The sequence below is a fragment of the Felis catus genome, chromosome C2 (genome assembly GCF_018350175.1).
Source record: "Felis catus isolate Fca126 chromosome C2, F.catus_Fca126_mat1.0, whole genome shotgun sequence".
NCBI classification, from domain to species: domain Eukaryota; kingdom Metazoa; phylum Chordata; class Mammalia; order Carnivora; family Felidae; genus Felis; species Felis catus.
In genome coordinates, this window is record NC_058376.1 from 48,180,174 (window position 1) to 48,196,148 (window position 15,975).

Consider the following 15,975-nt stretch of genomic DNA (forward strand, 5'->3'; position numbering starts at 1 on the left):
ACAGTACACATTAGGAAATCATAATATAGCTAGAAACTGAAGCCCGAGGATGAGATATTTAGGGGGACAGTGTAGAGTGAGAAAGGAAAGGAAGGGAAGAAAGACTAGTTTAGAACCCAGAGGAACTCCAATAGTTGTAAGCTGCTAGAGGAACAAGGGAGTAGCAATGTCTAAAACACAATGCAGAAAGATCACCCTTGAGCTGCAGTGGTAGAAGACAAGGAAAGATTGTTTCCAGGGGAGCCACTTGTGCTACTGGATTGAATGCTACAAAATGATTAAAGAGCAAAGGTGCACAGAGTTTGGCAACATTGAGACCAATATCCTGACCAAAATCAGCCTTGCGTGCAAAAGCTAAATTGGAGTCGGTTGGGAAGTGAGAAAAATTGAGAGAACAGTTCTTTTTTTTTTTTTTAATTTTTTAATGTTTATTTATTTTTGAGAGAGAGAGAGAGAGAACGAGAGCCGGGGAGGGGCAGAGAGAGAGGGAGACACAGAATCTGAGGGAGGCTTCAGGCTCCGAGCTGTCAGCACAGAGCCTGACGCGGGGCCCAAACCCACAAACTGTGAGATCATGACTTGAGCCGAAACTGGACAACTGAGCCACCCAGGCATCCCTCTTTTTTTTTTTTTATATATATTTATTTATTTTTAAGAGAGAGTGAGCGAGTGGGGGAGGAGCAAAGAGAGAGGGAGACAGAGGATCCAAAATGGGCCCTGTGCTGACAGCAGAGAGCCCAATGAGGGGCTCAAATTCACAAACCTCAAGATCATGACCTGAGCTAAAGTCAGACCCTTAGCTGACTGAACCACCCAGGCGACCTAAGAGAATAGTTCTTTCAAGATTGGCTTCCCTGAACTGTCTGTCCTTTGATTGTTTTCTGATTATGACTTTAACATTGATACTATATATTATATGACTTGTATGTTTATATGTATGTGAGATAGTTCTTTTCAGGATATTATTATTAAACATTACTAAAATGTAGCAAATATTTTTAAAGTTTTTAAATCTACCATGAATTTTGTTATGTTGCTTGTGCTGCACATTAGCTTTATTTTTATGCAGTTAAATTAGTTTTTTCCTTTTGGCTTTTTCCATTGCTTTTGCTTAGAAATTCTTCCTAAATATAGCAATCATATAACTATTCACCTTTGCATTATTTCTTAAACATTTATAGCTTCTTTAAAGTTTTTTTTTTTTATTTCGGAATTTATTTTTACGTATCAATTTAGGGCCTGGAATGCTTCATTATATTGCCCTAATGGTGGAGGACGAACAAAGTTAGTCTTGGGATGTTCTACTTAATGTTTTAATCAATTGACTCTCCTTCATTGTAGAAGGAATGTCCTGCTAATCAAAAAGGTAAAATTTCAGTTCAACATGAGATTTGTTTAGTTGGTAATTTATGGATAATCTGTCCCTGTGCTAATATTGTACAGTCTCTTTATATTATAAAAATTTTTATTCTGTATTTCCAGTTTCCTGTGCTTCCCAGAATCACATCATCTGATAGCCATCCCAGAAGGCATTCTCATGAGGACCAGGGATTTCGATGCCATACCCACATGCGGGATTATAGAAAATGTTCAGCAGATGAGTCATTCAAGGAGCCACTGGAATCAAAAGGAAGATCCCATTCCAAAATTCAAGCATTCTCAGAGTCCTTTGAACAACAACTGTGCTTTAGAACCAGACGCTCTGTCTCTTTGGTATGTAACAGAGTTATTGAATATTTAACCACTTTAGAAAAGGAAACCCAAAGGGGTTCATCCTCCCCAAGTTTGAGGAGAACAACTCTTACTTCTTCATTTACAGTTTAGTGATGAGGTCTATGAAAAATGACACTCAGTTTTAGATAGCCCAGATGCATATTCATCTTTTAAATTATTTTTATTGGGGATTCCAATAAGTGTAAGAAGAATTTCTGGAGGACTATAGGTGGAATGTTTTTGTTACTGAGGTCCTCTGGTTCTTTGAGACTATTTTTGTCACTCTTATAAATAATCGTGACTTGTTCTTCTTTCACTATTTGAAGAAGGGAAAAACTACCCCAACTGTTCCTTTCGTATTTAATTCTGTAGCAGATAGTGTGTGACGGCAGTGTGTTCCCCTGCACTTCTAAAAAGCACACAGAAGGAGATCTCTGAACCCCATCTAGTGAGTGTCCAGGAGTAGGAGCTGTCCAGGCATTCAGAGGGCCTTGTGGGAGTCTATGTAAAACACGAAGGAGAGACAGGCATGAAATGGGCGAAACTAGAAACTCCAAATGCCAAACTTGATATATAAAGTAATAAACTAGAGACCTATTAATTTGGGGATAGTTTTTGAACTATGCAACATGTTTGCTGAGTGGCCTTGAGAAAAATAACTTCTTTTTTCTGTGTTTTGTTTGTTTTATTTTGCAAAACAGGAATAATAATATGTCTCTGCCATGCACCAGGCAGAAAAATAAGCAACTAGGCATATTGCCACCCGGTTTTTGAGCTATGTCCTATGAATGTACAGAGGAAGACTTGCGGGTGCTTCCTACCTCATTGTCCATGTGAACACAATGCCTTCTGGTTAGCAGTGATGGCTGTTGGGACCGTCACCATTCATCTTTGCCTTGCAGCTGGCACCTCACTTCTATCAGAGAGTGACCCTGGGTGTGATTGTCCTTCAGTAGGCTGCTCTCTCCACCTGATCATAAGAGGAGTAAGGAAGGAAGAATAGTGAGCAACTGTCACTTACCATACCTAAATATTATTAAGAGTTCCTGTTTTGTCTTTTCTTTATATCGTTTTTAATTTTTTTTAAATGTTTATTTATTATTGAGTGATAGAGACAGACAGAGCATGAGCATGGGAGGGACAGAGAGATGGGGAGACACAGAATCAGAAGCAGGTTCCAGGCTCTGAGCTGAAAGCACAAAGCCTGATGTGGGGCCCGAACTCACAAACTGTGAGATCATGACCTGAGTCGAAGTTGGACAGTTAACCTACTGAGCCACCCAGGCGCCCCTCTTTATATCATTTTTCAAAACACTACAGTTTCAGACTTAGAACAGTGCTGCAAGAATAGTATAAAAAATACACTCTTCATTCAGATTCCGTCCAAATGTTATTATGTTATATTTACTTGTATCTTTCTCCCCTTCCTCAATCCCAAACAAGGGCAGAACATTCTCTTAGAAAGACACAGTATAGGGGCGCCTGGGTGGCGCAGTCGGTTAAGCGTCCGACTTCAGCCAGGTCACGATCTCGCGGCCCGTGAGTTCGAGCCCCGCGTCGGGCTCTGGGCTGATGGCTCAGAGCCTGGAGCCTGTTTCCGATTCTGTGTCTCCCTCTCTCTCTGCCCCTCTCCCGTTCAATATCTGTCTCTCTCTGTCCCAAAAATAAATAAATGTTGAAAAAAAAAATTAAAAAAAAAAAAAAGAAAGACACAGTATAATAGTTAAACTCAGGAAATTAACACCAACACAATACTTTTATATCTAATTTATTGACCTTGTTCATATTTCGTCAGTTGCCCCATTAATATTCTCTATAGTGAAATTCCAGATCATGTATTGCAACCAATTTTCACATCCCCCCAATTGATTTTATTCTGGAACAGTTCCTCAGTCTTTCCTTGTCTTTCATGACCCTGACATGTGAAGAATACAGGCTTCTTTTTTAGACACCTTTTTAGAATGATGCTTAATTTCGGTTTATCTGATATTTCCTCATGGTTAGATTTAGATTATGAGCTTTCGGCAGGAATAAAACAGAAATGAAAGGATTCTTGTTTTAAAATTACATGTTAAAGTAATTCATTATATTAATTCAGGAGACATATCAGCCTTAATTTTTTTTTTTTCCAGAGCAAGTCACGGTATATTTTGAAAAAAAAAAAACAAAAAACCTTAATCTTAACAGTTCTTTGTTGATCTGATGTCCTCATGATCCACATCTTATATAACTGCTTATATGATATCATTTGCTAATATTATAAGTCCTAACAGTGTGCAAGCATGAAATCAGTTCTCCTATTTAAAAAGATACTCATCATATTATCCCTAAAATATTTGCTAATATTTCATTTCCCAAGGTCTTCCTTTTGAGTGTTGAGGCAATCAAGACAGCATTTTCAATTTTTTGACTCAAGAACTCTTTTCACGGCTATGTATAATAGCTAGAAACCTCCTAGGGATTCACAAAATCAGTTATTTTTTCATATTATATACATAAATGTATATAGGATAAATAATTTTATTGAATATTTTATTTTATATAAATTTTTAAAAGTTTCTTTATTTATTTTAAGAGAGAGAGAGAGTGTGTGAGCAGGGGAGGGGCAGAGAGAGAGAGAGAGAGAGAATGAATCCCAAGCAGGCTGTATACTTTCAGTGCAGAGTCTGATGCAGGGCTTGGACTCATGAACTGTGGAATCAACCAAGTGTTGGACGCTTAACCAACTGAGCCATCCAGATGCCCCTCTTTTATATCAATTTTTAAAGAGTATATACTTTAAAGTTTATCCTAATGTAAAATTAAAAATTTAGAACATATGTTTACTTTAAAACTTGTTCCTACTTAACAATTGACATACTTTTTTTTTTAATTTTTTTTTTCAACGTTTATTTATTTTTGGGACAGAGAGAGACAGAGCATGAACGGGGGAGGGGCAGAGAGAGAGGGAGACACAGAATCGGAAACAGGCTCCAGGCTCTGAGCCATCAGCCCAGAGCCCGACGCGGGGCTCGAACTCCTGGACCGCGAGATCGTGACCTGGCTGAAGTCGGACGCTTAACCGACTGCGCCACCCAGGCGCCCCTTGACATACTTTTCTAAAGCTAACTACACTAAAAAGTGTGGTTTCTTAGCAAATCTAAAAATGATATGTATTTTGGTTGGGAGCCAAATGTATAGTAACATGTAAATTAAAATTTTTTATCCTTCAGCATCAAAAAGAGCCACAAGCTAATTTTGTAACCTGATCATGACCAACAAAATTAAATTCTTTCATTTTGATATTGAAAAACTCAACTGGCTTATTTCGAAAATTTTTACATTTTGTTTTTAAATGAAATAAGAAAACAGATTTCAGTTCATTTTTTTTTTTACATTTATTTATTTTTGAGAAACAGAGTGAGACAAAGCATGAGTGGAGGAGGGGCAGGGAGAGAAGGAGACACAGAATCTGAAGCAGGCTCCAGGCTCTGAGCAAGCGGTCAGCACAGAGCCTGATGCGGGGCTTGAACCCACGATCTGTGAGATCATGACCTGAGCTGAATTGGGACACTCAACCAACTGAGCCACCCAGGCACCCTGATTTCAGTTCATTATTAATGAGTGTTGCTCAGAGAATCTTTATTCTCAATAAGGAAAAAGCCAGACTGAAAGTACTCATCACTGTATTTCCTCCTTTTTTGTACTGCTCTTATAAGTATTAGAGACATTCATGACTGCTTAGTATGAACTTTGATCAGCCTGATGGATCTAATATAGCTACCGGGTCTGACAAACACAATCTGGAGGCACATTTACAGACCTGGTACAATTTTTAGGTTTCTCTTAAGCTGCATCCCAGCTTCACCGTTTGTTTGGCTTTGTGGCTTTGACCCCTGGACCACTATAGTTAGAAATGAAGCCATGTAGGTGTGAAAACAACTCAGCACTGAAGAGTAGCTGACACCACTGCAGGAACCGGACACCCTCATAACTCAGCCTGCAGGACTGAGTCACGATCTTGCTCATCTGACTGCCTCTCATCACACTGACAGACACTCAGGCGTTCCCCCGCGTTTCCAGTTCATAGGGAGGCGGGGGGACAGTAATGATGTTATTTGGTTTTTTTTCTTAAAAATAGAAGTGTAAGTAGGCACCATCAGCACATTTATCAGTGCCATTCTTTAGTCAGTAATTCTTTTGAAAGATGCTCCTTGACCATGGAAACTGAAGAAACTTTCCCCTCCCCGCTCCACACTTCCCTATCATATCACCCTGTTTGCTCATCATCGTTGTACTTATCACTATCTGTTATATCGTTTGTTGCCTTTTAGGCTTATTGATTGCCTGTCACTGTCCACCTAGGTGTAATATTGAAGAAGTGGGCTTTAGCTAGTGCTGTTATCCCCTGATCTTAGAGCAGTAGTGTGTGTTCAGTGAATCAGTGAATGTGGACCCCTGGGCAACCTGTTGGGGAATGACAATGTGGTTGGATGTCATTCCTCAACACTCCATTCTTCACACATTAAAACTAATGCAAACCCTACTATTAATGTAATTTAAAAGAAGTGGACCCTGGGAAGTTAGAATCAGTCCATGTATGATTCACTTGTCATAGTCCTCTTCAGAAAAGCAACAGGAGACTATTAATCATATCGTACTGTGAGAACACATTTTTCTACATGTCAGAGGCAGACACAGGGTTGTGTACAGGCTGAGTTTCCTCCACAGTCTCTCTGCTGACACCCAAGGCTCATTCCCTTTATTTATGACTAAAACCTTTAGCAACACACTTAGGCTTATGCTAACTTATTATGAGAAACTAAGATGGGCAAGTCTACTACATGAGCAGGGCTTTCTTCATCTCTGATAGGAGAAATGTTGCACGTTGTTAGCTGTTAGTACATTCCTACCCTTTTCTGACCTTTCTCTTTCAGGGACCTGAGAGCAGAAAGGAGAGAAATGAAAGAGAATGTCTGAGGATGGAGATAAAATCTCGAAAGAAAATGGAGGAAAGAAGGAAATCTAGGAAGGAAGAACACAGAGAAGAATACACGCCCTCCTTGTTTGAAAAAGAGCCCAAATAGTATTTTGTCTCCACATCATGACTACAGATGCCACTGTGTTTTTCGGGTCCCCGAATGCCAGGCCAGGTGGAGGTAGCTGTAAGAGAGTGTCTGCGGGTGCTGAGTGACTGCAGCCGGCAGTGGGTGTGGCAGTCCCCCAAGGTGACTGGGCACCTGCTCCAGCTGCTTCTGGCCTCTTAGTTGAGAGTTGTTGTCCTTTTATGGGCACAAGGAGAATCAAAGGTATCTTAATAGAATAAGTAATTCTTAAAAATGTAAAGAGAGATATTTAAAGAACCACCCACCCATCTTCACAAACTCTTCTTCTTCCACATCAACCTTGCAAATAATTTCAAATAAAAGACATTGGTGTGACTCTAGGTTTACTTCTTTATTAGAAGTAATTATGTAAGTACATCTAATGGCTACCATTTAATGAGAACTGGTAATTAACATGCCAAGTACTGTGCCAGGTTCTTCAATGGCTCACCTAAAATAATCCTCACTACACTGGGATTGGAACTATTCTTTTCACTTGCTGGCTGAGGAAACTGAAGTTTAGACAAGTTCAGGAACTCACTGATGAGGTGGCAGGGTTAGGGCCAGAGCCCAGTTCATTCTGACTCATGCTCCTAACCTGAGGCAGGACCTTAATTTCCTTTTTATTTAAATTTTTTTTAATGTTTATTTTTGAGAGAGAGAGAGAGAGAGAGAGAGAGAGAGAGAGCAAGCAAGGGAGGAGCAGAGAGAGAAAGGGAGACACAGACTCCAAAGCAGGCTCCAGGTTCCGAGCTGTCAGCACAGAGCCTGACGTGGGACTTGAACTCCCAGACCGCGAAATCATAACCTGAGCCGAAGTTAGACGCTTAACCAACTGAGCCACCCAGATGCCCCTTGCACCTTAATTTCCTTTTAGTGCTGGCTCCTTACTTGGTGTGTGTGTGTGTGTGTGTGTGTGTGTGTGTGTGTGTGTGTGTGTGATGTGCATGGAAATGAGTGGATATGAGAAAAGCAGGACCTGGCAATAGCTTATGATTTTGATCACATGGGTGGAGATTGATTTACTGAGGTCAGCTTTATGCTCTGGGTTTTAACTTTATGAGACCATATTCTTATTTATTTTTTTAATTTTATATTGAGACATAACTGACATATAACATTAGTTTCAAGTCTACAATATGATTTGATATTTTTAACCTTTTGTGAAATTATCACAATAAGTCTAATTAACATCCATTATCACACAAAGTTACAAAATATTTTTTCTTGTGATAAGAACTTTTAAGATCTCCTTTCTTAGCAACCTGCAAACATACAATACATTATTATTAACTGTAGTCACCATACTTACATTATATCCCATGACTTATTGAAAAGATATCGAACACTCCATTAATTTACATGTCAGCCTTGTTCAGGGGCCATGCCATTCCAATTTTAGTATATGTGTTGCTGGAGTGAGAACTTTTTTTTTTTTCTTAATTTTCACCTTTATTGACATATGATTGACAAATAAAATTGTATATTTTATTTATTTATAATTTTTTAAAGTTTATTTATTTTCAGAAAGAGAGAGCATGATCAGGAGAGGGGCAGAGAGAGACAGAGAATCCCAAGCAGGCTCTGCGCTGTCAGTGCAGAGACCGACATGGGGCTTGAACTCACGAACCCTGAGATCATGACCTGAACCAAACCCAAGAGTCAGACACTCAACTGACTGAGCCACCCAGGTGCCCCTAAAATTGTGTATTTTAAATAGTACAACATGATGATTTGACATGTGTATGCTTTGTGAAGTGATTACAACAATTGGGTTAATTAACACATTGAGGCCATATGGTTACCACAATTTTTCTTCTTTAGGAGAAAAGACATCAGAATTCTCTCTATTTAGTTTTTTTTATATTGAAGTATAATTGACATTTAATATTATATTAGTTGTAGGTGAATGACATAATGATTTTATTTTTGTATACATTGTGAGATGATCACCACAATAATGCTCATTAACATCCATCACCACACATAGTTACAAAATCTTTTTTTTCCTACAAGAACTTTTTTTTTTTTAACTTTTTTTTTTCAACGTTTATTTATTTTTGGGACAGAGAGAGACAGAGCATGAACGGAGGAAGGGCAGAGAGAGAGGGAGACACAGAATCGGAAACAGGCTCCAGGCTCTGAGCCATCAGCCCAGAGCCCGACGCGGGGCTCGAACTCACGGACCGCAAGATCGTGACCTGGCTGAAGTCGGACGCTTAACCGACTGCGCCACCCAGGCGCCCCCTTTTTTTTTTTTTTTTAAATTTTGCAAGAACTTTTTAATATCTACTCCTTTAGCAACTTTCAAATATGAAACACAATATTATTGACTATAGTCACCATTCTTCACTTACATCCCTATGACTTATTTATTTTATTATTGGGAGTTTGTACCTTTTTTTTTTTTAATGTTTATTTATTTTGGACAGAGAGAGAGAGAGAGACAGAGCATGAATGGGGGAGGGGCAGAGAGAGAGGGAGACAGAATCCGAAGCAGGCTCCAGGCTCTGAGCTGTCAGCACAGAGCCCGACATGGGGCTCAATCTCACGAACCTCGAGATCATGACCTGAGTTGAAGTCAGATGCTTAGCTGACTGGGCCACCCAGATGCCCCAAGGAGTTTGTACCTCTTGATCCCACTTCCTTATCCCCCTCCTCTCAGGCAACGACCAGTCTGTTCCCTGTATCTATGAGTTTTGTTTTACTTGTTCCTTTGTTTTGTTTTTTAGATTTCACATATAAGTGAAATCATACAGCGTCTTTCTCTGTGTCACTTATTATTCATTTAGCATAATGTCCTCAGGGTCTGTTCATATTGTTGGAAATGGGAAGATTTCATTTTTTCTTTTAATGGATGAATAACATTCCATTGTATATATATACCACATCTTCTGTATCCATTTAGCCACTGATGGACACTTAGTTTGTTCTATATCTTGGCTATTGTAAATAATGCTTCAGTGAACACAGGAGTGTATTTCTTTTGGAATTTGTGTTTTTCTTTTCTTCAGATAAATGTCAGCATTTCTGGATCATGTGGTAGTTCTATTTTTAATTTTTTGAGGTAACTGTATATGATTTTCTGTAGTGGCCGTATAATTTACATTCCCACCAACAGTGCACAATGGTTCTCTTTTTTCCACATCCTCATCAGTACTTGTTACTTCTTGTCCTTTTGATCATGACTATTTTGACAGGTATGAGGTGATATCTGATTGTGATTTTGATTTCTATTTCCCTGATGATTTGTGATGTTAAATATATTTTCATATGTCTGTTGTCTGTCTGTATGTATGTATGTCTGTATGTCTTCTTTGGAAAATGTCTCTTCAGGTCCTCTGCCCATTTCCCCTATTTGTTCTTTGTTTCTGTCTTGGCTCTTCAAATGCCCAAGGGCAGCCAGAGTCTCCATTCTGTAAAGAATATCTCCAAAACTACTAGTTATAATCAATACTATAGCTGGTTCCTTATGTAAGATACACACTAACTTTGTCATGGATAGTAAAAAGAAGGAAAAAGAAAAAGAAAAAAAAGGGGAGGAAAACTGAGAGAAAAGTAAAATAGCAATCTATGGTTTGTATTTTTTTTATTTTCTTTTTAAAAATTTTATCTTAATTCCAGTATCATTAATATTCAGTGTTAAATTACTTTCAGGTATACAATATAGTGATCCAATAATTCTGTACATTACTCAGTGCTCATCATGATAAATGTACTCTTAATCTTCTCTCTAGTATGTTACCCATCCCCCCACCCACCTTCCCTCTGGTAACCGTTAGTTTGTTCTCTTTAGTTAAGAGTATGTTTTTTGGTTTGTTTCTTTTTTTCCTTTGTTTGTTTGTTTTGTTTCTTAAATTCCACCTATGAGAGTGCCTGGGTGGCTCAGTCAGTTAAGAATCTCACTCTTGATTCTAGCTCAGGTCACGATCTCAAGGTTCATGAGATCGAGTCCTGGGTCAGGCTCTGTGCTGGCAGTGCGGAACCTGCTTGAGATTCTCTCCCTCTCTCTCTGCCACTTCCTCACCTGTGCTTGTGCTCTCTCTCTCTTAAAATAAATTTAAAAAATTCTGCATATAAGTGAAATCATATGGTATTTGACGTTCTCTGACTGGCCTATTTTGCTTAGCATTATACTCTCTAGCTTATTGCAAGAGAGTTATTGCAAATGGCAAGATTCTGTTTGTTTGTTTGTTTATTTGTTTATGGCTGAATAATATTCCATTGGATATATATACTACATCTTCTTCATCCATTCATTATCGATGGACATTTGGGCTGCTTCCATACTTTGGCTATTGTAAGTAATGCTGAAATGAACATGGGGTGCATATATCCTTTCAAATTAGTGTTTTCGTATTCTTTGGTAAATACCCAGTAGTGAGATTACTGGATCATATGATAGTTCTTTTTCTAATTTTTTGAGGAACATCCATACTGTTTTCTATGTTTTCTACATGGCTGCACCAGTTTGTATTCTCACCAACAGGGCATGAGGGTTCCTTTTTTCCCACATCCTTACTAACAATGTTTCTTGTGTTTGATTTTAGCCATTCTGACAGGTGTAAAGTGATACCTCATTGTGTTTTTTTTAATTTCAAGTTTTTATTTAAATTCCAGTTAGTTAACATATAATGTAATATTAGTTTCAGGAGTACAATTTAGTGATTTATCACTTACATACAACACCCAGGGCTCATCACAAGTGCCCTCCTTAATATCCATAACCCATTTAACCTGACCCCCACTCACTTCCTTCCATCAAACCTGTTTGTTGTCTATAGTTAGGAGTCTATTTTATGGTTTCCCTCACTCCTTCCCTCCACCCATGTTCATCTCTTTTGTTTCTTAAATTCCACATATAAGTGAAATCATATGGTATTTGTCTTTCTCTGACTGACTTACTTTGCTTAGCATAATACACTAGCTCCATCCACGTTGTTGCAAATGGCAAGATTTCATTCTTGTTTATGGTTGAGTAATATTCCAGTGTGTGTGTGTGTGTGTGTGTGTATCTCACATCTTCTTTACCCATTCATCAGTTGATGGACATGTGGGTTCTTTCCATAATTTGGCTATTGTTGGTAATGGTGGTATAAATATTGGGGTGCATGTCTCCCTTTGAATCTGTATTTTTATATCCTTTGGTAAATACCTAGTGCAATTGCTGGATTGTAGGGTAGCTCCATTTTTAACTTTTTGAGGAATCTCCATACTGTTCTCCAGAGTGGCTGTAGCAGTTTGCATTCTCACCAACAGTGTAAGAGGGTTCCCCTTTCTCCACATCCTTGCCAATACCTGTCGTTTCCTGTGTTGTTAATTTGAGATGTTCTGACATGTGGAAGGTGATACCTCATTATGATTTTGATTTGTATTTCCCTGATGATGAGTGATGATGAGCCTCTTTTCTTGTGTCTGTTGGCCACCTGGATGTCTTCTCCAATGTCTATTCATGTCTTCTGTCCATTTAGTAACTTGTTTATTTGTTTTGGGGGTTTTGAGTTTGATAAGTTCTTTTTAGATTTTGGATACTAACCCTTTATCAGATGTGTCATTTGCAAATATCTTCTCCCATTCTGTTGGTTGCCTTTTAGTTTTGTTGGTTGTTTTCTTCACTGCACATAAGCTTTTTATCTTGATGGAGTCCTAATAGTTCATTTTTGCTTTAGTTTCTCTTGCCTCTGGAGACATGTCAAATAAGAAGGTACTGCAGCCGAGGTCAAAGAGGTTGCTGCCTATGTTATTCTCTAGGATTTTGATGGTTTCCTGTCTCACATTTAGGTCTTTCATCCATTTTGAATTTATTTATGTGTATGGTGTAAGAAAGTGGACCACTTTCACAGTGGTTTTGATTTGTATTTCCCTGAAAGTGAGTGATGTTGAATTTTTTTCAATTTTCATACAATTTATACCTTAATCCTTTTTTTTAATTTCAAGTTTTTATTTAAATTCTAGTTAACATATATGGTAGAATTGGTTTCAGGTTTAGAATTTAGTGATTCATCACTTACATATAACACCTAGTGCATCACAACAAGTGCCCTCCTTAATACCCATCAACCTTTTAGCCCATACCCCATCCACCTCCCCCCATCAGCCCTCAGTTTGTTCTCTGTAGTTATGAGTCTCTTATGGTTTGCTTCTCTCTCTTTTTCTCCCCTTCACCTATGTTCATCTGTTTTGCTTCTTAAATTCCACATATGAGTAAAATATATGGTATTTGTCTTTCTCTGACTTATTTTGCTTAGTATAATATCCTCTAGTTCCATCCATGTCAGTGCAAATCGCAAAATTTCATTCTTTTTTGATGGTTGAGTTATATTCCATTGTATATGCATATACACCATATCTTCTTTATCCAGTTGACACTTTGGCTCTTTCCATACTTTGGCTATTGTTGATAATGCTGCTATAAATATCAGGGTGCATGTGTCCCTTTGAATCTGTATTTTTGTATCCTTTAGGTAAATACCTAGTAGTAAAATTGCTGGGTTGTAGGGTAGTACTATTTTTAACTGTTTGAGGAACCTTTATACTATTTTCCAGAGTGGCTGCACCAGTTTGCATTCATGCCAACAGTGTAAGAGGGTTCTGCTTTCTCTGCATCCTGACCAACATCTGTTTGTTTCCTGTGTTGTTAATTGTACTCATTCTGACAGGTATGAGGTGGTATCTCACTGTGGTTTTGATTTGTATTTTACTGATGATGAGTGATGTAGAGAATCTTGTTATATGTCTGTTAGCCATCTGGATTTCTTCTCTGGAAAGATGTCTTCATGTCTTCTGTCCATTTCTTAACTGGATTATTTATTTTTGGGGTGTTGAGTGTGAAAAGTTCTTTGTAGATACTTTCATCCATTTTGGATTGGCACTTTCATATGGTCTTAGACTGCAGTATGATGCTTTTCACACATGAAAAGATGACTTCAAGCTATTACATGGTGAGTTTTGACCGTTATTTGCCACCACTGAGGAGGAGGATGGAGCCTGGCCCACCATCAAGGTCCGCATTATGCTGTAGTTGTGAAGGAAACATTTGTTTCCCTATCCTTGCTTCACATACTTTTCAGTCTTGCCAACCAAGTTTCAGATTTGGTGATGGTCTGCTAATAGAATACAGAAAGGTGTGGGGAGAGGTAGCCCACCCTCGGGATGAGAAGACCCCTGGATAGAGTGGTGGGCTGGCTGACACAGTAGCCGACTCCTACTTGAGCCAGGTTACCTGGGTTACCTTCGCCTCCCCAAACTCAAGGGTAGCCGTCCTTGTAAAAATCATGGTTAAGAATTTTATAATATATTTCATCAAACTGGAATGATGTCTGTCTTCAATATGCTTTCAGGACCATAGCACATGGAGGAGAGAGTACTCTGAAAAGGAAGTTGCTAGCTTATTGCCTTTTTAAAAATATCACAAAACAATACTTCTCATAATAAAAATACAGATAAAGGAAAATAATAACAATTAAAATATTTTGTTCTACCTACTCAAGGATAAACATGGTTAATACTTTGCCATATGCCCTTCTAGAATACTGTCTGTGTGTATCCATACACACATACATAAAAACTTTTTTTGAGACATGAACTCATTTCATTTAGCAATATAACATTAACACCTTTTCAAATCAGTAAGTCTAGTGCATAATTTTAATGGTTCCTTTCCAATAGCTTTTATTTATTAAAAAAAATGTTTAAGGTTTATTTATTGATTGTGAGAGAAAGAGAGAGCATGAGTGAGGGAGAGGCAGAGAGAGAAGGAGAGAGGGAATCCCAAGCAGGCTTCCTGCTGTCAGAGCAGAGCCTGACACGGGGCTCGATCTCACAAACTGTGAGATCATGACCTGAGCTGAAATCAAGAATGGGACGGTTAACCAACTGAGCCACCCAGGGGCCCCTCCAATAGCTTTGAAACATGCTCAAGATCCTTCTATCTTAAAAACCTTCTCTCATAATATACCACTAGGTATCATCCATGATGTTTAATAGCTACCAATTTTAACTATCTTCCCTTTCAAAGAAAACTTGAAGAGATATCTACATTTCTTTCTCAGTTTTCAGTCTGTGGCAATCTTCAATCTGTGGCATAAGGTAGAGGTTGTCTACCCTCTATAGAAAATGTTTCCATGAAAGTCACCCTATTATCTCCTTACTGTCACATTCTATGAAAATACACTCTACTTACTTTCTGTCAGCATCTGCTACTGCTGTCCACTCTGCCCCTTTTGAAACTTTTTCTTTGGTTCTTGTGACCTACTATTCTTTTGGGTTACCTTGTACCTCTGATCACTCCTGGTTGGTCTTTGGTGAGGGATCCTTATCGTTTGAATACTGCTTTTCTTCTGGGCTCTGCCTAGGCAGTTGTCTCACTCCTCATTCTCTCTGGAGAATTTCAAACATTCCCATGGCATCAGCTACATACATGTGGAAGATCCCCAAATATATCCTGGGGTGCAGACCTCTGTCCAGAGCAATGCATGCACACACACAACTGGCCCTTGGATGTACGACTAGCTGCAGATTTCACAAGCATTTCAAACTCATCTTTAAAATTTTTTTAATGTTTATTTATTTTTGAGAGAGAGACACACACAGAGTACAAGCAGGGGAGGGGCAGAGAGACAGAGAGAGAGAGAGAGAGAGAGAATCCAAAGCAGGCTCCAGGCTCTGAGCTGTCAGCACAGAGCCCGACGCTGGGCTCAAACCCACAAACCATGAGATCATGACCTGAGGTGAAGTTGGCCACTTAACTGACTGAGCTACTCAGGTGTCCCTCAAACTCATCTTTTAAAAGTAAACTACTGTCTTGTGTCCTGTCTGCCCGCAGTCTGCCCCTGCCCCTGTCGTCCCTATCTCAGTGAATGGTAGCATCATTTACCAGTCATCAAGTGGGAGCCTGGTTGGTTTGAAGCCATCCTGAGCTCCTCTTCATCTCCATTCAATTTTTTTAATGTTTGTTTTTGAGAGAGAAAGAGAGAGAGAGAGAGAGAGAGAGAGAGAGAGAGAGAGAGAGAGCCGGGGAGGGGCAGAGAGAGAAGAGACACGGAATCCAAAGCAGGCTCCAGGCTCTGAGCTGTCAGCACGGAGCCTGACATGGGGCTTGAACCCACAGACCACGAGATCATGACCTGAACTGAAGTTGGAGGCCTATTTTAGTCAAGACACTGTCATGTACTAGTCT

At 39.0% G+C, this 15,975-nt stretch overlaps 1 protein-coding gene across 6 annotated transcripts in view; it reads left to right on the forward strand.

The window, feature by feature from the left end:
• LNP1 (leukemia NUP98 fusion partner 1) overlaps positions 1-7,133 on the forward strand; it is a 37,101-nt gene extending 29,968 nt beyond the window's left edge. For all 6 annotated transcript variants that reach the window (XM_019839617.3, XM_006936000.5, XM_023260089.2 and 3 more), the window contains 2 exons: positions 1,483-1,713; positions 6,630-7,133. In XM_019839617.3, coding sequence (XP_019695176.3) covers positions 1,483-1,713; positions 6,630-6,779 — 381 coding nt within the window. In that variant the 3' untranslated portion in view covers positions 6,780-7,133. The remainder of the gene's footprint in view (positions 1-1,482; positions 1,714-6,629) is intronic.
• Positions 7,134-15,975: the final 8,842 nt, after the last annotated feature.